Here is a 22,579-nt window from a genome sequence, read left to right on the forward strand (position 1 = left end):
ATTTTCATATTGTTTGGTATTCAAAATTTGAAGGAGTTTTAATATTAATAATTGCTCAATATTTTAAAAAATATTAACTTTTGAATGTGTTTAATGATAAGTGGAGATAATTTTGAGAATTAAGAAAGATTGGATTTAAAAATAGAAATATAAGAAGTGGAAAAAGTAATTATGTTAAAGTTATGAGTGTAAAATGCGTAATAAAGTGAATTATTTTTTTTTCCAATTTCAAAATTGAACAATGATAAAATTTTGAAAAATAGACCCTCATATAAGTCGGGGTCGTAGGCGATTGACCCTTCAAACTCTGAGTATATTCTTCAAACATAATAACGAGCCTTTAGATTGAGTACGACTTTCAGTTAAGCAACTATGTTTGTATATTTTGTGTACAAATATTTAAGAGTATATGACTTTTGGTTTTTCGGAATTTTGTTCATTAATATTATAATTAGATTTATACGCAAACTTTGAGCTGAATTATATATATCAAAATTCAGATAATTGGCAATCAAATTTAATATGATATCAAACACTTAATTGTTTGTGGAAGTCTGAGCTTAATTATGCACATAATCTATATTAGTTGAGAAAGTATTATAGATTTGAGGATACCTATATGGATTGTGTTATTGTATCCTTCCTCGGGCATATGGTCGAAAAATAAAATGTAAACAAAAAGTTGAACTTTAGTACAAGTAAATAAGTTGATTCAAAAATCTTAAACTAATGTTCTTAGGTACGCAAGCATAATGACCTTTTAAGCAAGTTGAAGAGGTGATGACAGAAATAATAAATTATGATTCTCTAAACAAACTTTGTGACTAATACACAGGGACAAAACTGTATTATATCATAAATATAAACTAGGGTTTAAAATAGACCTAAAGATTTATAAAAAGCCGTTCAAAAATATTGGTACCATCAAGGTTTAATCAAAAAACGTCAAAATGTTTAATCATACAATGAAGTAATCTAGTTTGGGTAAAACTAATACTGGTTCCCAATTTGGTACGTAAAAGTAATGGAGCTGAGGGAACAAATTGTTAAACCAAATATAGATGCAAACTTAGACTACAGAGTAAAAACAGTTAAGTATCCTAGTTGTATACACGTGGACAGTTGAAAAATGCAAATATGTATGACGACTTTTCAATTGTACTGAAACATATATATATCCTCGCACTCCAGCTCTACCATTGGCTATTAGTTCCGTATGGCTCAGAAGCTTGATAATGGATAAACCTTAAGTTAGACAATGCGACATGTCTCTGCACATGTGATGTCCCAGTCTTTTAACAAACCTACTGTAGTGTAGGTAGCGCCTGTAACGTGTATCACATTTTGGAGATCCATTTCTTAGAAACAATTCGTAGGTTACTACAAGGTCGAAGGTACGAGTCATGAATGACGATGAAATTATAAGTTCAATTTGATCGATCTTTTATATCACATGTACTTCTCATAATGCGTTCCTGCGAAGTATATCCTTTTCTGCTGTTGAAAAAATATTCTTCAGGATATCCTAAATATTAGAACTCTAAGTTCTTAATTAGTTGTTCTCTTTTAAATTTTGATGAAAATTTCACATACATTTATAAGTATATTATTACTTGAAAAAAAATAAAAAAATATCATCATTAAAAAGCACATTTTATCTATTTTAGTATACTATGAAATTTTCAGTTTTTTTTCAAATTATGTAAAAATAAGTTCAAAACTTCGATAAAAATGATCAATTTGACCACTAAAGAATTAAAGAGAAAAACTATATGGACGAATACCAAAATTTAAGAAACAAAAATTAAGAAATTATTAATAAACGAGAATCGTGTATCTGATCCATATAAAATAAAGATGTTCAAAATAGTATTAAACTAAATCACGTAATATTTTAAAAAAATTAAATTACAAAAAAGACAAAGGAATATTCGCTTGAGACAAAGAAGTTTTGATATTCAAAATTTTGATAACATAATGAATTATTGAATTTTATTATTATTTTATCGTAGTTAACCCGCAGCCGCTACCTTTCGGGTGCGTACTGGGTAAACCCTACGGGCTCACGCAATAACCTGTAAACCACGTGAACCAAGTTAAAGCGCATTTAAGTGACAGACTCTGGCTCATGAGATATAATCATAAATTCTCCTCCCGTGAGATTCGAACCTGTGACCGAGAGAAATAGTTTTCCTCTTTTTAACCAACTGAGTCAACCCTTGTGGGCAAAAAAGGAAAAAATTTGAATATACCGGGGAAGATTTAGTCGAAATGTATATTATCTTAACTGTTTAAATAAATTGTGCCTCTACTAAATTTAAGACATGCAGTTAATTTAAAACTTTGAAGTTTATAAGGGAATTTGGAATTATTTTTATTGATATGCTACACAAATTTTTATTTAACTTATCGGTTGATTCACATCAATGAATGTCATTTAAATTTTATGTTATAGAATTTGGCGAATATTCAAAAAATTGTTAATATTAAGAGATATGTGACCGATTGGATAATTCATATGAGTTTTTATTAATTAACTGATAAAATAAAAATTAATAATACAACCGTTTCAATTTAAGTAGTCGTGCATATATACTTGATATGAACAAAAAACCAAAAACGTCTCTGTCATTTACGTGGAAAATACACATGAAGCAAGAATTATTTTTAAAAAAATACGTCCCCATCAATTTTATGTGGAAAAAATGAGCATCGAACAAGATAGGAAAGCAGAAAGGGAAAGATAATGTAATTTATTACAATATTAAAAAAGTCATGATGAATATTTTAGTTTTTACGGTGTAAACTTAAAATCGACGAGGAGAACGTCGCCGCTTGAGATGGGGACCCACAAATGTCCTATAAATAGGACACGTTATAAGCTAACATTACATCTCATAACTACTCCATTACAATTTACAACACATCACATACACTACTAGTACTTGGTTCTCGATCTCTCCTCTCCCTGCGTCACCCTTTGCCCTTTTCTTTCTTTATATCATCTCTCCCCCATTTCTCTCTCTTTTTCTTGATTTCGGTACCAAAATAATAAATAAAATAATTAAAATTTAATAAATCATGTGTGGAATTTTAGCTGTTTTGGGTTGCTCCGATGATTCTCAGGCCAAAAGGGTTCGTGTTCTCGAGCTCTCTCGCAGGTATCGTCTTCCCACTAATTATTGTCATAAGTTTGTGCATGTCTTATATGTGTTTATATTTTGATTTAAACGAGCCACGACTTCAGTAACCACGACTTTCTCTACTAGGCTAGGATCTCGTTGATTGTTTGCAAGGGCGGAACCAAGAACATAGTATAGAGGGGACCCAAGAATAAAGTTTAGGGGGACCGGACCAAATTATTTCTTAATTTTTACACTAAAATTTGGTATATTTTGACCATCAGCTTGGACCGTGTACCATGGTATCTTAATGGTATATGGTCAGTTGTTATTAACTTAATTTACATTGAAATATGAGTTGTAAAATATTTGACGTTTAATACTGATGCTACTTTGATGTCAGGCTTGCTAATTGCTATAGGAGTTACTCAAATATTTGAAATTAAATTATTGATGTTCAATAATTTAATTTCATGTTGTATGACTTCACTTTCCATATTTTAACTATGTATACCTATAATCAAATTAAGGAAAAATATGTTGGTGTGGAGATGGGTCAATTCCTTATAAAGATGGTACAGTTTGCTTTTGGATCATTTGACTATTTGAGAATAATTCAGTAGCAATAGCGTGTGATTATTGGAGTATCATAGAAAGAGGACAAACGAGGTTGATGGTGATTTGTTAGCCAATTACATAAACCAAATTTTATACAGTAGTGTGTTGATGGTGCATATAATATGCCCCTTACTGGCACACCTATTTGCGAGTTGATGAGTAGATCAAAATCTTTAATTTAGGTAATAATCAACGTTTATGTCCGAATTGAAATTTTGAAAAAATACAGGGTCCTCGATGTATGTTAGATGTAGATCTCGACAAAAACCTTGAAGTGTTACGAGAATGGCTTAAGATTATATCATACTTGACCTTAATAAGGATTAATTATATTAGTTTTGTTGCATGACGAAACAGATTGAAGCACCGTGGTCCTGACTGGAGTGGTCTTTACCAATATGGTGACTGCTATTTGGCTCACCAAAGGCTAGCAATTATTGATCCTGCTTCTGGTGATCAGCCTCTCTACAATGAAGATGAGAAGATTGTGGTCACCGTGAGTCTTATTTGAGTAAATTAAATGAAATACCAGCCCTGTCTACATTTTCTTTTTTATCGAACTTAACTTCTCCATGTACGACTGAAACCAGGTCAATGGAGAGATCTACAACCATGAGGAATTGCGAAAGAGTTTGCCTAACCACAAATTCAAAACCGGAAGTGATTGTGATGTTATTGCTCATCTTGTAAGTTGTTCCATGCGCAAATTTATAATCTAAAAGTGAATGATGTGCAAGGGCTAAATAGAGTTAACAAACAACTCATTTTTACTGAAATATATGATATTTGGATAAACCAAAGCTTTGTTTATAGCTTATAAACAATTACAACAATTTTGGTCTGTAAATAATTAACTTACCTCCTTACATCAGTATGAAGAGCATGGAGAAAACTTTGTGGACATGTTAGATGGAATGTTCTCCTTCGTGTTACTAGATACCCGCGATAATAGCTTCATTGTTGCTCGTGATGCCATTGGGATTACACCCCTATATTTTGGCTGGGGACTTGATGGTAAACTTTCATTATCATTTTCAAATTTTATCTAAAATAATTCTTTGAACTAGTTGTTTCATATGATTTTATATGCTGTCTTCAGGTTCAATATGGATTTCTTCTGAAATGAAAGGCCTGAATGATGACTGCGAACATTTTGAGGCCTTCCCACCAGGGCATTTGTATTCTAGCAAGACAGGAGGCCTGAAAAGATGGTACAATCCTACTTGGTTCTCTGAAGCAATTCCATCAGCCCCGTACGATCCACTCATTCTAAGACGTGCATTTGAAGATGTGAGGATTTTTTATTTTTCTTAAGAATTTACATCACAAATTATGCATACTCTTAACAGCACATGCTTGCAAGGATAACTGATGTAATTTACACATTTTTGTGCAGGCTGTGATTAAAAGACTGATGACTGATGTACCTTTCGGAGTTCTTTTATCCGGTGGTCTTGACTCGTCGTTAGTTGCTTCGATTACAGCTCGTCACTTGGCAGGCACCAAGGCTGCAAAACAATGGGGAGCACAGCTTCATTCTTTCTGTGTTGGCCTTGAGGTAAACTTTTTGCCTTCAATAATAAAAGGCCGTGAAATATCAAATACCTCAACCATGATTTAGCTTTGATATATTTGTCATCATTAATTGAGCGAATATGAATGCGCAGAAATAAAAACCATCTAATTTTTAGTTCATATACATTGTCCATAGGGTTCACCAGATTTGAAGGCTGGAAAAGAAGTTGCTGATTATCTGGGAACTGTGCACCATGAGTTTCACTTCACTGTTCAGGTATTCGATCAACTACAGTCTCCTTTTTTGTCTCTAAAGTCTCTGTTTAATTGACAAGGTATGGCTGCTTCTTATGTGACAGGATGGAATTGACGCGATTGAGGATGTTATTTACCATATTGAAACTTATGATGTCACAACAATCAGAGCTAGCACTCCTATGTTCCTTATGTCACGTAAAATCAAGTCACTAGGAGTTAAAATGGTCATTTCTGGTGAAGGTTCTGATGAAATTTTTGGTGGATATTTGTACTTTCACAAAGCACCCAACAAAGAAGAATTTCATCGTGAAACATGCCACAAGGTAGTAGACTTTTGTTAAAAAAAAGATTTTGTAGTGTATAGGATCTCAACAGAAGAAATTATGTTTTGGCTCTTTTTGTACACAGATAAAGGCTCTCCACCAATATGATTGTTTAAGAGCAAACAAAGCAACATCTGCTTGGGGCTTAGAAGCCCGGGTTCCATTTTTGGACAAGGAATTCATTAATGTTGCAATGAATATTGACCCTGAGTGGAAGATGGTAAGAACAGTTATCATCGCGCTGCTCATGTTTACAATATTACTTGAAAATTCAAAAATAATCACTTGCATAATGCGTCCTTATACTTCAGATTAAGCCAGAGGAAAAACGTATCGAGAAGTGGATCCTTAGAAAGGCTTTTGATGATGAAGAGAATCCATATCTGCCCAAGGTTCGAACTAATGACTTGTGCTTTGTTCATGCAATTGTTCATTCACAAAAAGCTAACATGCATCTCTTATGTCTGGCAGCATATTTTATATAGGCAGAAAGAGCAGTTCAGTGATGGTGTTGGCTACAGTTGGATTGACGGGCTTAAAGCTCATGCTGATATACATGTAATGCATCATTCACGAATCTTTAACAATTTTCTTGTTTTTGCATCTCCGGAAACATTTCAAAATTGATTAATATTTAACTGTCATTCAGGTTAATGATAAGATGATGCTTAATGCTTCTCATATCTTCCCACACAATACCCCTGTCACAAAAGAAGCATATTACTATAGAATGATTTTCGAGAGGTTCTTTCCACAGGTGCTTTTAATGTTCTATGCTTCACATTAGCCAAGCTGATAATCTATCAGTATCTAATCGTACATTCTCTCATTTGTTTAAGCAGAATTCAGCAAGATTGTCCGTCCCAGGTGGAGCAAGTATAGCTTGCAGTACAGCCAAGGCTGTCGAGTGGGATTCTTCCTGGTCAAATAACCTCGACCCCTCTGGCCGGGCTGCCCTTGGGGTTCACAATTCTGCATATGAGAAACAACAGGCGTCTACTGCAAACAAGAATTTGGCTACTAATATTATTGACAATGTTCCTCGGTTGTTGGAAGTAAGTGCACCCCAGCTCACAATTCGAAGTTAGTATTCCCAGCATCGAGCACCAGATTCATTGTGAATCTAAGATGTGTAGAAATCGCAGCATGTTTTTTAGCTGTCACCGTGTGAACTTTGTGTGTGATATGTAAAGTGAATAACTACCTGTTTTTACTTGTAACAGTTGACAGGTATTGTAGATCGTGTGTGTTGTATTGTTCAAGTAGCAAATTCTGTTTTAAGTTTTACTATATTACAATTGTGTATCTTGTTCAAGCTTCATCGACGAAATCCTTGATTTTCACCAAGGATATGCTTCTGTAATTTGTAGTATGTTGGGGTGGTTTTGTAAGACACTGATCTTTTTATATAAACCTAAACTTCGGCTGTGCCAAAACCTAAACTAGTAGGAATCTTGATCGACTAGAATTCAAGATGATCATTTTGGCATAGCATAGAGTATGTTGAAGTTGTGATTATGTGAAGCAATACTGTGCTATTCGACTCATTGCACTATAGTAATTACGTAACTGTTAAGGACAGTTGCCTTGAGAGCAACTGTCCTTGACTTTCTCCCATGCCTCTTGCTTCTTTGATCCATCTCAAGTTCATGAGTCTTGAGCATACCATAAATTTCATCAAGGGTAGTTTCATCAACAGCATAGTTATCTCTTATAGTTGTGGCCTTCAGATCCCAACTTTCAGGAAGAGCTAAAAGGCATTTAAGATTAGTATCTTCAAGATCATAATGCTTATCCACCAGTGACAGATCATTCAAGAGTTTGACAAATCTGTCATATAAACCAGTTAATGACTCATCAGGTTTTGAGTCAAAGTACTCATACTTTTGAGTGAGTATAGTCCTTCTGTTCTTCTTAATTGAATCAGTTCCCTGACATCTTGTCTCCAATGCATCCCATATCTCCTTTGCAGTCTTGCAGTTAATTACCCTGTTTGACATGACATTATCAATGGCACTATGCAGCAAATGTATTACCTTTGCATCCTTTGCAATATATGAGATATCTTCAGCTGTATATTCACTTTTCTCTTTTCTGTACAGTCTGTGATGGCTGATCTGCAACTACAACAGAGAGCTTGGTTGGCTTATGTGGTCCTTCATTAATTCTGTCAAGGTATTTTGGATCTGTAGCTTCCAGAAACATAGACATCCTCACCTTCCATATGGGATACTCAGAAGGTTTAAGTATGGGAACCCTAATAGTCTCATATCGATTATGGATATGAGTCTTTGGAGCTTCTTCAGTTTTGGTGGGCTTGGATGGAGTTTGTGCTTCTTCAGACATGATTGTTTTTGGATCTTTACTGTATGTATGTTAACAGATTGCTCAGATACCACTTGTTAAGTCACACACACTATAGAAGGGGTTGAATACAGTGTTTACTACAATCAAATCGAATATAAGAACCCAAGTAACAAAACACAGATTTTATTCAACACAATAAACTCTGTTACAAAGAACTGTTCTCTCTCAGTGATGAACAAATTATCACGAGAGCTGTTAGGGTTAAAATGAATAATAAACTAGATTAAGATAACACATATAGTGTAAACCCTATGTCTGTGTTTATATACTACACAGTTACAAGATGCACAACTTTCTTTCTAGCTTTTTCTAACACCTGACTGAAACTCCTGGCAACTCGATTCTATAAACAAAAGTACGGGTTTAATAAACTAGACAAAATTCAATCGACGTATGTTAGATATATTTGTGATGTCATGTCTAATATGATTTGTGTTTAATTTTCAGATCTTACTTAACAGGTTAAATCATGACTTAACTGGAAATTAGTACTTATACTGAAGTCAGGACTTAAGTTATCAGAACTTAAGTTATCAGGAGATATTTATCAGTAGATAATATCAGGACTTAAGGAGGCGTTCAGATAAGGAAGACGACTGATTGAAAGGAAAGAACATCGAGACTGAAATAAGAAAAGATATGTATGGAGAAGAATTCTATAAGGAATAGAATACTTGAAAGAAAAGATAACTGATTGATATATATTAGGAAGCAGAATTATATTCGATATCAATTAGAAGATTATCTTGTAACTGTGTAGTATATAAACACAGACATAGGGTTTACACTATATGTGTTATCTTAATCAAGTTTATTATTCATTGTAACCCTAAGAGCTCTCGTGATAATTTGTTCATCACTAAGAGAGAACAGTTCTTTGTAACAGAGTTTATTGTGTTGAATAAAATCTGTGTTTTGTTACGTGAGTTCTTATATTCGATTTGATTATAGTAAACACTGTATTCAACCCCCTTCTATAGTGTGTGTGACTTAACAAGTGGTATCAGAGCAATCTGTTAACATACATACAGTAAAGATCCAAAAACAATCATGTCTGAAGAAGCACAAACTCCAACCAAGCCCACCAAAACTGAAGAAACTCCAAAGACTCAAATCTGAAAGGAATATGTCCTAAGTCCAATCATGTATGAGGATTTAGGAATAACTTTTATGTAATCTGTTTTGATTTCATTGATATTAATAAAAGACTTGTTTTGTTTTTATTACGGGCTCTATCTATTTAAGTGTTTAAATAAGATATACCATAGTTTAGAGTAAAGCTTTTATGGATTATGATGAGATCATAATAGTGAGACCTAAAAGATGATAACTCTAAACTTAAATAGTTCCTGGTCATAGGATTACTAACTGGTAATTAATAATCCGCAAAGAACGGTACATACTATGCTTGCTTCATTTTGAAGGATGTCTGTTCTCATAGATATTTGTGTGGTGACACTATAGCTAGTATGTAGGTGCTTATTATAGAATAAGTTCACTGAACATGACTCGCACAACTGAACAACTGATGGAGTTCACTCACGTGTCAGCAGTTATTCACATAGTGATAGTTGTACAAGTATCCTTAGACTTGAGGTCATCATAGTCATCTTGTGTACACTGAACTATGCTTTGGTTTAGTTCTTAGTCTCCAGGGACAATTATTAGGGCTCTACTGGGTATAGAAATTTGTACACGAAGATAGTGTATGATCAATAAAGGATCTACCCCTTCCAGTGAAGGAAGAGAATGTTCAAGGTTGATCCACTTATGCTAGTTCAGGAATCTCTGGCCAGAGTGAATGAAATTAGAAAGTAGTTTCTAATTTACATAGAACTGAGCATAGTGAATGGCAAAGCAAATAATTAAATTAGATAGGCTTGACACAAGATCCATGCCTTGTATATAATCAGGACATTGTAGGATAGAAGGAGTTTATTGTACGGTAACTATTCACTGAATAGGTTCTTGGTATTCTAAGCAGTGAATTCGTATTATCCGGATAGTCGCGATATGCTGAGAAGTATCCCTCACGATGTAGAATAAATATGATTAATTATTTAATCATATTTAATAAATTAGAGAATTTATATAAATAATGTTAAAATAGTTTTATTATTATTTATTTCTACTACGTGCTTAATATTGAACCTACAGGGCCACACCATAAAAAGAGAATGATTTAATGGTGGAGGAATTAATTAATAATGGCTGATAATTATTTATTTATGAAATAAATAATTAATTGGCAAATTTAATAATTGATTAAATGAGATTTAATTGATTATAAATTAATTAAGAAAAGTTCTTAATATTATAATTAAGAATTTAATTTTTGGAAATTAAATCAAGAGAGAGAATTATTTCTAAAGTGTTTAGAAAAAGGAATAATAATTAAAAGGTGTTTTAATTATTAATGAGAATAATAAATGGGTTAATAATAATAATATTTTATGGGAAAATTTCAGCTGAAAATTTTGCCTATAAATATACTATTATAAACCCTATTTTCATTCTAACCCTAACCCAAAAGTTTTTAGAAAACCTAATTCTCTCCACCTCCTCCTCCTTAACGTCGTTTTCTTGGTGGATACCGGTGGAGTGCTTCACGTTTGAGGAGCAGCTGCTAAGGATCTCCAATCGTTGCTTTTGGATCGCTATTAAAGGTTAGTAATCGATTCTTATGTTTTAATCACGATTTATATGCTTTTATTTGGATTTTGTATGTGTAAAAGTGTTTTACCATGCCTCCGCTTAAAAGTGAATATACAGCTGAAGATATCTCATCTATTACAAAGGATGCAAAGGTAAGACATTTGATGCATAGTGTCATTGATAATGTCATGTCAAACAGGGTAATTAACTGCAAAACTACAAAGGAGATATGGGATGCATTGGAGACAAGATGCCAGGGAACTGATTCAATTAAGAAGAATAGAAGGACTATACTCACTCAAAAGTATGAACACTTTGACTCAAAACCTGATGAGTCATTAACTGGTTTATATGAAAGATTTGTCAAACTCTTGAATGATCTGTCACTGGTGGATAAGGAATATGATCTTGAAGATACTAATCTTAAATTCCTTTTAGTTCTTCCTGAAAGTTGGGATCTGAAGGGCACAACTATAAGAGACAACTATGCTCTTGATGAAACTACTCTTGATGAAATTTATGGTATGCTCAAGACTCATGAACTTGAGATGGATCAAAGAAGCAAGAGGCATGGGAGAAAGTCAAGGACAGTTGCTCTTAAGGTTAAATAAAAGTTTATTTAACCTTCGCGCATTTTTATAAAATCATCTGAGCAAGATAACTGCATGAGATTTGTTTGTTATCTTCGTAATAATCCTTTAGACTTTCTAAAAATGATGGTCGGATTTATTTGTTGGTCGTTGCATTTTAAATTAATTTTTATGTGATAAAGTGTTATTATTAGCACAAACTTGTAAAAATCATATAAAATCAACCGTACGCTCAAAATCTTCTTATGAGTAATGGTTGGAAATCTAATTTCGAGATTCATGTTTTAAAATTATCATTCGTATCAAATTCATCTTTTCTGAGAGAGATATTTGCAGATTAAATTCGTTTTCTTTTAAGAATAAAAATTGAATCAGAATTGAGATACCTAATTACGATACTACCCCTCCCTTGGTAGTATATAATCACACCCACCTCCTCTCTTCTTTCTTTTTCACCCGATCTTCTCTTTTCTCTCTCTTTTTCTCTCATTTTTTTCATCCCTCTCGGGATTTGTCTCTCTCTCACTCTCGGTACACTCTCTCTTCAACCTCTCACTTGTTCTTCACTCTTTTTCGGTTATAGAACCATGATTGTGTGAGATTTTGTGTTATCTACCTATATACATACATGCATGTCACTATCTTCAAGTTTTTGAGAAAATCCAAAGTTGGATTTGGTGGTTTTGAATTCGGTTTTCGTGAAAACAAAAGGGTTTGTGTTTTTAAATGACTTAGAGTGAAGATATGTGTTTGCATGTGTGTATTACTTGAGAAAATTGGTTAATGATAAGATGATGCTCAATGCTTCTCATATCTTCCCACACAATACCCCTGTCACAAAAGAAGCATATTACTATAGAATGATTTTCGAGAGGTTCTTTTCATAGGTGCTTTTAATGTTCTATGCTTCACATTAGCCAAACTGATAATCTATCAGTATCTAATCATACATTCTCTCATTTGTTTAAGCATAATTCAGCAAGATTGTCCGTCCCAGGTGGAGCAAGTATAGCTTTCAGTACAGCCAAGGCTGTCGAGTGGGATTCTTCCTGGTCAAATAACCTCGACCCCTCTGGCCGGGCTGCCCTTGGGGTTCACAATTCTGCATATGAGAAACAACAGGCGTCTACTGCAAACAAGAATTTGGCTACTAATATTATTGACAATGTTCCTCGATTGATGGAAGTAAGTGCACCCCAGCTCACAATTCGAAGTTAGTATTCCCAGCATCGAGCACCAGATTCATTGTGAATCTAAGATGTGTAGAAATCGCAGCATGTTTTTTAGCTGTCACGGTGTGAACTTTGTGTGTGATATGTAAAGTGAATAACTACCTGTTTTTACTTGTAACAGTTGACAGGTATTGTAGATCGTGTGTGTTGTATTGTTCAAGTAACAAATTCTGTTTTAAGTTTTACTATATTACAATTGTGTATCTTGTTCAAGCTTCATCGACGAAATCCTTGATTTTCACCAAGGACATGCTTCTGTAATTTGTAGTATGTTGGGGTGGTTTTGTAAGATACTGATCTTTTTATATAAACCTAAACTTCGGCTGTGCCAAAACCTAAACTAGTAGGAATCTTGATCGACTAGAATTCAAGATGATCATTTTGGCATAGCATAGAGTATGTTGAAGTTGTGATTATGTGAAACAATACTGTGCTATTCGACTCATTGCACAATAGTAATTACGTAACTTTTAAGGACAGTTGCCTTGAGAGCAACTGTCCTTGACTTTCTCCCATGCCTCTTGCTTCTTTGATCCATCTCAAGTTCATGAGTCTTGAGCATACCATAAATTTCATCAAGACTAGTTTCATCAAGAGCATAGTTATCTCTTATAGTTGTGGCCTTCAGATCCCAACTTTCAGAAAGAGCTAAAAGGAATTTAAGATTAGTATCTTCAAGATCATATTCCTTATCCACCAGTGACAGATCATTCAAGAGTTTGACAAATCTGTCATATAAACCAGTTAATGACTCATCAGGTTTTGAGTCAAAATGCTCATACTTTTGAGTGAGTATAGTCCTTCTGTTCTTCTTAATTGAATCAGTTCCCTGGCATCTTGTCTCCAATGCATCCCATATCTCCTTTGCAGTCTTGCAGTTAATTACCCTGTTTGACATGACATTATCAATGGCACTATACAGCAAATGTCTTACCTTTGCATCCTTTGCAATAGATGAGATATCTTCAGCTGTATATTCACTTTTCTCTTTTGGTACAGTCTGTGATGGCTGATCTGCAACTACAACAGAGAGCTTGGTTAGCTTATGTGGTCCTTCATTAATTCTGTCAAGGCATTCTGGATCTGTAGCTTCCAGAAACATAGACATCCTCACCTTCCATATGGGATACTCAGAAGGTTTAAGTATGGGAACCCTAATAGTCTCATATCGATTATGGATTTGAGTCTTTGGAGCTTCTTCAGTTTTGGTGGGCTTGGTTGGAGTTTGTGCTTCTTCAGACATAATTGTTTTTGGATCTTTACTGTATGTATGTTAACAGATTGCTCTGATACCACTTGTTAAGTCACACACACTGTAGAAGGGGGTTGAATACAGTGTTTACTACAATCAAATCGAATATAAGAACTCAAGTAACAAAACACAGATTTTATTCAACACAATAAACTCTGTTACAAAGAACTGTTCTCTCTCAGTGATGAACAAATTATCACGAGAGGTGTTAGGGTTACAATGAATAATAAACTCGATTAAGATAACACATATAGTGTAAACCCTATGTCTGTGTTTATATACTACACAGTTACAAGATGCACAACTTGCTTTCTAGATTTTTCTAACACCTGACTGAAACTCTTGGCAAGTCGATTCTATAAACAAAAGTACGGGTTTAATAAACTAGACAAAATTCAATCGACGTATGTTAGATATATTTGTGATGTCATGTCTAATATGATATGTGTTTAGTTTTCAGATCTTAGTTAACAGGACAAATCATGACTTAACTGGAAATCAGTACTTATACTGAAGTCAGGACTTAAGTTATCAGAACTTAAGTTATCAGGAGATATTTATCAGTAGATAATATCAGGACTTAAGGAGGCGTTCAGATAAGGAAGACGGCTGATTGAAAGGAAAGAACATCGAGACTGAAATAAGAAAAGATATGCATGGAGAAGAATTCTATAAGGAATAGAATACTTGAAAGAAAAGATAACTGATTGATATATATTAGGAAGCATAATTATATTCGATATCAATTAGAAGATTATCTTGTAACTGTGTAGTATATAAACACAGACATAGGGTTTACACTATATGTGTTATCTTAATCGAGTTTATTATTCATTGTAACCCTAACAGCTCTCATGATTATTTGTTCATTACTAAGAGAGAACAGTTCTTTATAACAGAGTTTATTGTGTTGAATAAAATCTGTGTTTTGTTACTTGAGTTCTTATATTCGATTTGATTGTAGTAAACACTGTATTAAATCCCCTTTTATAGTGTGTGTGACTTAACAAGTGGTATCAGAGCAATATGTTAACATACATACAGTAAAGATCCAAAAACAATCATGTCTGAAGAAGCACAAACTCCAACCAAGCCCACCAAAACTGAAGAAACTCCAAAGACTCAAATCCATAATCGATATGAGACTATTAGGGTTCCCATACTTAAACCTTCTGAGTATCCCATATGGAAGGTGAGGATGTCTATGTTTCTGGAAGCTACAGATCCAGAATACCTTGACAGAATTAATGAAGGACCACATAAGTCAACCAAGCTCTCTGTTGTAGTTGCAGATCAGCCATCACAGACTGTACCAAAGGAGAAAAGTGAATATACAGCTGAAGATATCTCATCTATTGCAAAGGATGCAAAGGTAAGACATTTGTTGCATAGTGTCATTGATAATGTAATGTCAAACAGGGTAATTAACTGCAAGACTGCAAAGGAGATATGGGATGCATTGGAGACAAGATGACAGGGAACTGATTCAATTAAGAAGAACAGAAGGACTATACTCACTCAAAAGTATGAGCACTTTGACTCAAAACCTGATGAGTCATTAACTGGTTTATATGACAGATTTGTCAAACTCTTGAATGATCTGTCACTGGTGGATAAGGAATATGATCTTGAAGATACTAATCTTAAATTCCTTTTAGTTCTTCCTGAAAGTTGGGATCTGAAGGGCACAACTATAAGAGACAACTATGCTCTTGATGAAACTACTCTTGATGAAATTTATGGTATGCTCAAGACTCATGAACTTGAGATGGATCAAAGAAGCAAGAGGCATGGGAGAAAGTCAAGGACAGTTGCTCTTAAGGTTAAATAAAGGTTTATTTAACCTTCGCGCATTTTTATAAAATCATCTGAGCAAGATAACTGCATGAGATTTGTTTTGTTATCTTCGTAATAATCCTGTAGACTTTCTAAAAATGATGGTCGGATTTATTTGTTGGTCGTTGCATTTTAAATTGATTTTTATGTGATAAAGTGTTATTATTAGCACAAACTTGTAAAAATCATATAAAATCAACCGTACGCTCAAAATCTTCTTATGAGTAATGGTTGGAAATCTAATTTCGAGATTCATGTTTTAAAATTATCATTCATATCAAATTCATCTTTTCTGAGAGAGATATTTGCAGATTAAATTCGTTTTCTTTTAAGAATAAAAATTGAATCAGAATTGAGATACCTAATTACGATACTACCCCTCCCTTGGTAGTATATAATCACACCCACCTCCTCTCTTCTTTCTTTTTCACCCGAGCTTCTCTCTTCTCTTTTTTTCTCTCATTTCTTCATCCCTCTCGGGATTTCTCTCTCTCTCACTCTCGGTACACTCTCTCTTCAATCTATCACTTGTTCTTCACTCTTTTTCGGTTATAGAACCATGATTGTGTGAGATTTTGTGTTATCTACCTATATATATACATGCATGTCACTATCTTCAAGTTTTTGAGAAAATCTAAAGTTGGATTTGGTGGTTTTGAATTCGGTTTTCATGAAAACAAAAGGGTTTGTGTTTTTAAATGATTTAGAGTGAAGATATGTGTTTGCATGTGTGTATTACTTAGAAAATTGGTTAATGATAAGATGATGCTCAATGCTTCTCATATCTTCCCACACAATACCCCTGTCACAAAAGAAGCATATTACTATAGAATGATTTTCGAGAGGTTCTTTCCACAGGTGCTTTTAATGTTCTATGCTTCACATTAGCCAAGCTGATAATCTATCAGTATCTAATCGTACATTCTCTCATTTGTTTAAGCAGAATTCAGCAAGATTGTCCGTCCCAGGTGGAGCAAGTATAGCTTGCAGTACAGCCAAGGCTGTCGAGTGGGATTCTTCCTGGTCAAATAATCTCGACCCCTCTGGCCGGGCTGCCCTTGGGGTTCACAATTCTGCATATGAGAAACAACAGGCGTCTACTGCAAACAAGAATTTGGCTACTAATATTATTGACAATGTTCCTCGGTTGTTGGAAGTAAGTGCACCCCAGCTCACAATTCGAAGTTAGTATTCCCAGCATCGAGCACCAGATTCATTGTGAATCTAAGATGTGTAGAAATCGCAGCATGTTTTTTAGCTGTCACCGTGTGAACTTTGTGTGTGATATGTAAAGTGAATAACTACCTGTTTTTACTTGTAACAGTTGACAGGTATTGTAGATCGTGTGTGTTGTATTGTTCAAGTAGCAAATTCTGTTTTAAGTTTTACTATATTACAATTGTGTATCTTGTTCAAGCTTCATCGACGAAATCCTTGATTTTCACCAAGGATATGCTTCTGTAATTTGTAGTATGTTGGGGTGGTTTTGTAAGACACTGATCTTTTTATATAAACCTAAACTTCGGCTGTGCCAAAACCTAAACTAGTAGGAATCTTGATCGACTAGAATTCAAGATGATCATTTTGGCATAGCATAGAGTATGTTGAAGTTGTGATTATGTGAAGCAATGCTGTGCTATTCGACTCATTGCACTATAGTAATCACGTAACTATGTTATTGGACATGTGACAGAAACTGACCAAACACGTTTTCTAGTAAACAGACAGACCATCTGTTGGATTCTACAGAAGCAATTTAAACATTTGGTGGGTTATGTCAAAATCTTCATGACAATATTTTGCCACCACATTCCCGCGTCCTCCCTTAAGCAAGGCGGTAGGAGTGGGACGAGGGGCTGGAACTTTCATAGAGAAGACGGAAGAGAAGGAAGGGACTAGGGAGGGGGTTTGTAAATAATAGCTTATTAAAAAATGAACTGCGTAATTCAACGTATTGGGTCCATGAAACTAATATTTGATGTAATAAATGAGCAGAACTTTGTGATGCTCCCTAAAATCAACCAGATCGTCTGAATCTTTGGAGGCCAACTTTGTAGCCAACAGTTTTGAGATCTTGTTGAACTTGAGTCCGAAAATCAGAATACGAAAAGGGCTTATAACCTGGGCTTTGTATCACTGTATTGTCGTCTGGGAACACAAAGTAGCCTATTGATAATCTTTCTTTGTGCTTGTTCAACCTTACTCTGTGTTTCACACTCTTGTACTCGTCATCACTTATAGCCTGTTCAACACATTTGTAACGCTCAATTACACACAGTTTAATTATTGTAATTTTTGGTCATATATCAAAAGCAAAATACAACTCTTGAATCTTTTGGTTAACATAAACACAAATCTTAGTATAACTTTTTATGCAAACTGGTAGATGCTATATTTTTGTTTCTGGCTATGTCAGATAAACAATTTGTTTGACTATCTCTGTAGTGTACTCTGTCAATTTGACATTAGAACCTACGTAAATCTAAAATATGTTGCTTATTCATGCTAATAAGATGATTCTTTGGTTTTGCTGCATTCGGCCCTTCATATGGGGTAAAGCCTTGTCAAAGGCAAAGTAGATGAATGTGAGTGTACAAATTTAATCTACATAAGAGGAAAACCTCGAATCCACTCTTAATAAATCAGATAGAAACGTGCAAGCAGAAATTGTTGGAAAGCCAACTACATGCAAGTATTAATAATGAAACAAGAGTTTGGAGGGAAAACCTGCATCATATCGCCAACATTGACAATGAATGTGTTTGGAATAGGACGAACATGCAACCACTGACCCTGTCGGTAAAATTGAAGGCCACCAACAAGATCTTGATTTAATATGGAAATGAGGGAGCTATCAGTGTGGGCATCCATGCCCCATGATGATTCAGTGAGCTGTGACACTGCTGGGTACCTATAGACCCGTATAAATCCGGTTGATATTGAAAGGTACGGTGACCAATCTTCCAGCGCCTCATTTTGCTTCTCTGTAATTGATTTATAAATTGTTTCTGCTAGTCTCGACTGGTGCTTTCCATATTCTTGTATCAAATATCTGCAAACAGAGACGCAAACTTATGCAACACTGCAGTATCTCCTGCACGTGACTTGGACGCATTAAGAAAACACAGGTCACAACCACTATGTCTAGTGTCTACAACTTCATTATATATCATTTGATTTTCAGATGGAGTTGGAATATAATGATCTTTTCAACCAGCACTAAAACGAGGAAATTTCAGATATCATATCAAGCTTTTCATGTCAATTAGGTGGATATCAGTTATTCCACTTAGTTAAACGCAACCTTTATAGGGCCCATGACAACAATGTTCTAATTAAAATTTTGAGGATCAAAGGATAAGAACTGGAGACCTGGTCAGGAGAGTCCTAATAACAATTAATATTTCACATGTCACATTACAGACTCACTCGTAATTACTGTATTTCGATAATCTAAAGTTGAATGTTCAGGCCTTAACCTTAACAAAAGTACAATAAATTGTAGAAGAGATCTAACAACCCCTCTATTATTGCTGGGAAAAGTTATGGCTTTTAGTTCCATGGGATCTGTTTCTTACTGTCATATATTTCCAGCATATATTGCCACGAGAATATACAGAATTCATGGCCCTTTCTTTCACAGTATTCTTTTGTTTTCAGGACTAGGCTACTAGCTAATATCTGAAAATTTTGTCTTCAAATTTGACGCAACATTTCTACAACTACACAAAGTCACATATTTGGCAACGTCTGCTAACTGTCACTCATGCAAAAGTAGCTTAAAAAAGTCAAGAATGTCCTAACTGGACAAGAGAAACAGAAATAAATGATAAGAATGTCCTATGCCAAAGGTAAAAAACTTGAGCCTTGTTTATTTGGGCGTATAATATTTTATGTTGAATGGGTATTGTAAATATCGGTCAACTGGTATGAGTATTTGATTGAGTATATGGAGACCAGCCGAATTGAGTTAAATATCCGGTCCTTGTAAAATTTTATGGTCTCGGAGAAGGCTATCCCCTACTATTGAACAAATAAATAATACACATATGACCAACATATATCACCAAACACACAAATATAACATATACCTATATCTAATACAACTTTAATTATTGAGTAACCAACCCATCCAAAATCATAAGCAATTTAAAAAAGGGCTTAACATGATCTTATACTATTCAACATAATAAAATACTCATAGTCCCGGATGAGTACTCAGGTCGTCCAACGAGTACTATATAGGCTTTGTGAAAATTGATCGCTTAATAAAATTAACTCAAGCAAGCTAAAGAATCTATTGGATATTTGGATGCCATATAGGAGGTTTAAAAGTATGCCTAATAAACGTGAGTATGCCAATCTCAATCTAGCACAGTAGCAGTATCTGCAACTTATATATCATATACTTGGATTTATTTACCGAACGAAAAAAGTACCTGAAAGAAGCAGGCAATGAATCATCGACATCTTCGTCGACATGCGTATGCAAAGGAAGTTGAGAAAGAGGAACATTAAAACCTTCCATGCAGTCGACATTTTGTGGTTGTTGTAAAGCCAATCCTTTTGAGTTAAGTGCAGGTGTTCCCCGAAAATAAGTAATAGGGGTGCTGCTAAATAGCTTTTGTTTTGAATCAAAGCTGAACTCAAAGATCTGTTTGGAAGTTTCATGCAGTTGGTTCAACAGACTAGTTGGAATCCCATGGTTAACCAAACGAAATATACCCCAATCTGCACAAGCTTCATGCAACTTCTCTTTCTCTTCATTCATACACTGAAAATCAATAACAGGAAGAGTGTCTGCAGCATCAGTATCCTCTTCATGTTCATGATATAAGGGGCTGTTTGGCAAGTGAAATCTGGGAGGATAGGAATCAAAGGAATATGAGTGAGACATGTTTTTTTATTAGTAAAGAAACCATGTGTGGCCTTAGTATTGTAACTTGTTTCTGCACGGAGAGAAAGACCAGCTGAAAGCTTGGTTTTTGTCTTAATATTTGTTTGTTTCTGCGGAATATATGCAGTCTCTTTATAGTACTGTAATTTTTATTTGTTAACTATATATAGAACAAATTTGGCACCACTTGCTTCCAATAAAAGATATTGTAGTTTATATACTTTGTTTTCGGGTCCCCGTCTTGAGAATCTAGAGCTCTCTAAATTCAAGTTATGGGTGCTGAACACACATAACTAACAAATCTTATCAAAAGAAAAAGAGAAAACACATATAGTAAAGTTGTAGTTGAAAATATGGCCAAATATATGGCCAAATTTTTGGATTTTAAAAAATGAAATAATTTCGTTTCCATCTTTTAAAACAGTGAATACAACCAACTCCCGTAATATATTAATTATAATTTTTTTTGAAAAATACCTTTTTTTTTGCAAAAATACGATTTTGCAATCAGATTTAACCAAATACAACCTCAAATACAATTCGATGCAACTTCAAATATACCTAAAGATTTTAGTGTTTTTTAGAATATATATAAAAAAAATTACATGTGTGGTTACTTTTGGTGGCAACTTATATTTTTGCAATTATTTGTAAAAAATAGTAAAATTGTAAATAAATTTAATAAAATTAGTATTTTTTTAATTTATTTGTATAATATTTGTAACGCCCTCAAATCCGGGGTCGAGATTTGGGAGTCACTAACTGAAAAACAATAACCTGATATGCACAACGGAATAAAATAATAATTATGACCACTTAATGCAACTGGATCGATCACAGGTTATAGTATGAAACAGACACTACTACAAACCTTAAGTTATTACAAACTAAAAGTCTATTTAGTTTTACAAACTATTTCAAATTTTATTACAACACATAACTATACTAGTTCAAACGTCTCAGAAACCTCTACCTGTACAAGCATAACAAAACTAAAGATCTTCAGACAGTCTTGGTTCACAACTTTCCTTAGGTTGGTGGATAAGCCTGTTCTGGTCTAGCTGAATAATCAGAATAATAAAACAAGTATGAGCCAATGAAACGCTCAGTAGGTATATAATCTCGTAAACAAGCAACAATGATATAACTATAAATCAATATGAGATATCAAAAAGAATCTTTATCACAAATTTGTAACCGAATTCAGTTTAAGAATTAAGAACTAAAATTTCATTTAGTCTTTTATGATTATCAATAAATTAGATTATAAATCCTCAAGACGATGTGCTGTCTCCGATGATCAGTCGCGAAACAACATCGTTATGCCGAAGCATATACAAAAATAGGGGTACCCAAAAAAATAACACATTGGCCTATAATAATAAATATATATAAATTACAGTATGTCGTAATATATTCATATGTTGGACCGGCGCCACGGCCTCCTACGCAACCATCCAATCTAGAATATAAGAATTCAGAGTAATGGGAATTCTTATACAACAATAACTATTATTCCTATTTATAGCCATAAAATCAACTTTAATATTAAACAGTGTATCTCACTGTTCAACAAACAACAAAGGAAACACAGTTTGAAAATAGTGTAGGAATCTGGATTCTAGCAGAATAATTACTAGAGTTGTATCTCAATCTGTATCACAATGAAAGATGTACTGAAATAATATTGAAATGCGATTGCTAAAATATCGAGTCAAGGTAGAAATACTTGCATAATAGGATTTAAAGAAAACATCACGTGAACAATAAGTGAAGATAGTGATACTTGCCTGGTATACACAACTTGCTTTCTAGCTTTTTCTAACACCTGACTGAAACTCCTGGCAACTCGATTCTATAAACAAAAGTACGGGTTTAATAAACTAGACAAAATTCAGTCGACGTAACTATACT

At 34.1% G+C, this 22,579-nt stretch overlaps 2 protein-coding genes across 2 annotated transcripts; one reads left to right on the forward strand and one right to left on the reverse strand.

Moving 5' to 3' along the window:
• Positions 1-2,887: 2,887 nt before the first annotated feature.
• On the forward strand, positions 2,888-7,126 carry LOC141696901 (asparagine synthetase [glutamine-hydrolyzing]). Its single transcript, XM_074501040.1, has 13 exons — positions 2,888-3,161; positions 4,098-4,236; positions 4,331-4,426; positions 4,613-4,754; positions 4,840-5,030; positions 5,137-5,298; positions 5,452-5,532; positions 5,615-5,836; positions 5,922-6,056; positions 6,148-6,228; positions 6,308-6,394; positions 6,486-6,593; positions 6,679-7,126. Exons 1-13 carry the CDS (start codon positions 3,082-3,084, stop codon positions 6,922-6,924), a joined length of 1,770 nt encoding a protein of 589 aa, XP_074357141.1. The 5' UTR covers positions 2,888-3,081; the 3' UTR covers positions 6,925-7,126.
• Positions 7,127-16,887: 9,761 nt separating this feature from the next.
• On the reverse strand, positions 16,888-20,802 carry LOC141698027 (gibberellin 2-beta-dioxygenase 8-like). Its single transcript, XM_074502623.1, has 3 exons — positions 20,208-20,802; positions 18,496-18,820; positions 16,888-18,010 (listed from the first exon to the last, which is right to left on the reverse strand). Exons 1-3 carry the CDS (start codon positions 20,663-20,665, stop codon positions 17,786-17,788), a joined length of 1,008 nt encoding a protein of 335 aa, XP_074358724.1. The 5' UTR covers positions 20,666-20,802; the 3' UTR covers positions 16,888-17,785.
• Positions 20,803-22,579: the final 1,777 nt, after the last annotated feature.

This window comes from Apium graveolens, chromosome 11 (genome assembly GCF_009905375.1).
Source record: "Apium graveolens cultivar Ventura chromosome 11, ASM990537v1, whole genome shotgun sequence".
NCBI classification, from domain to species: domain Eukaryota; kingdom Viridiplantae; phylum Streptophyta; class Magnoliopsida; order Apiales; family Apiaceae; genus Apium; species Apium graveolens.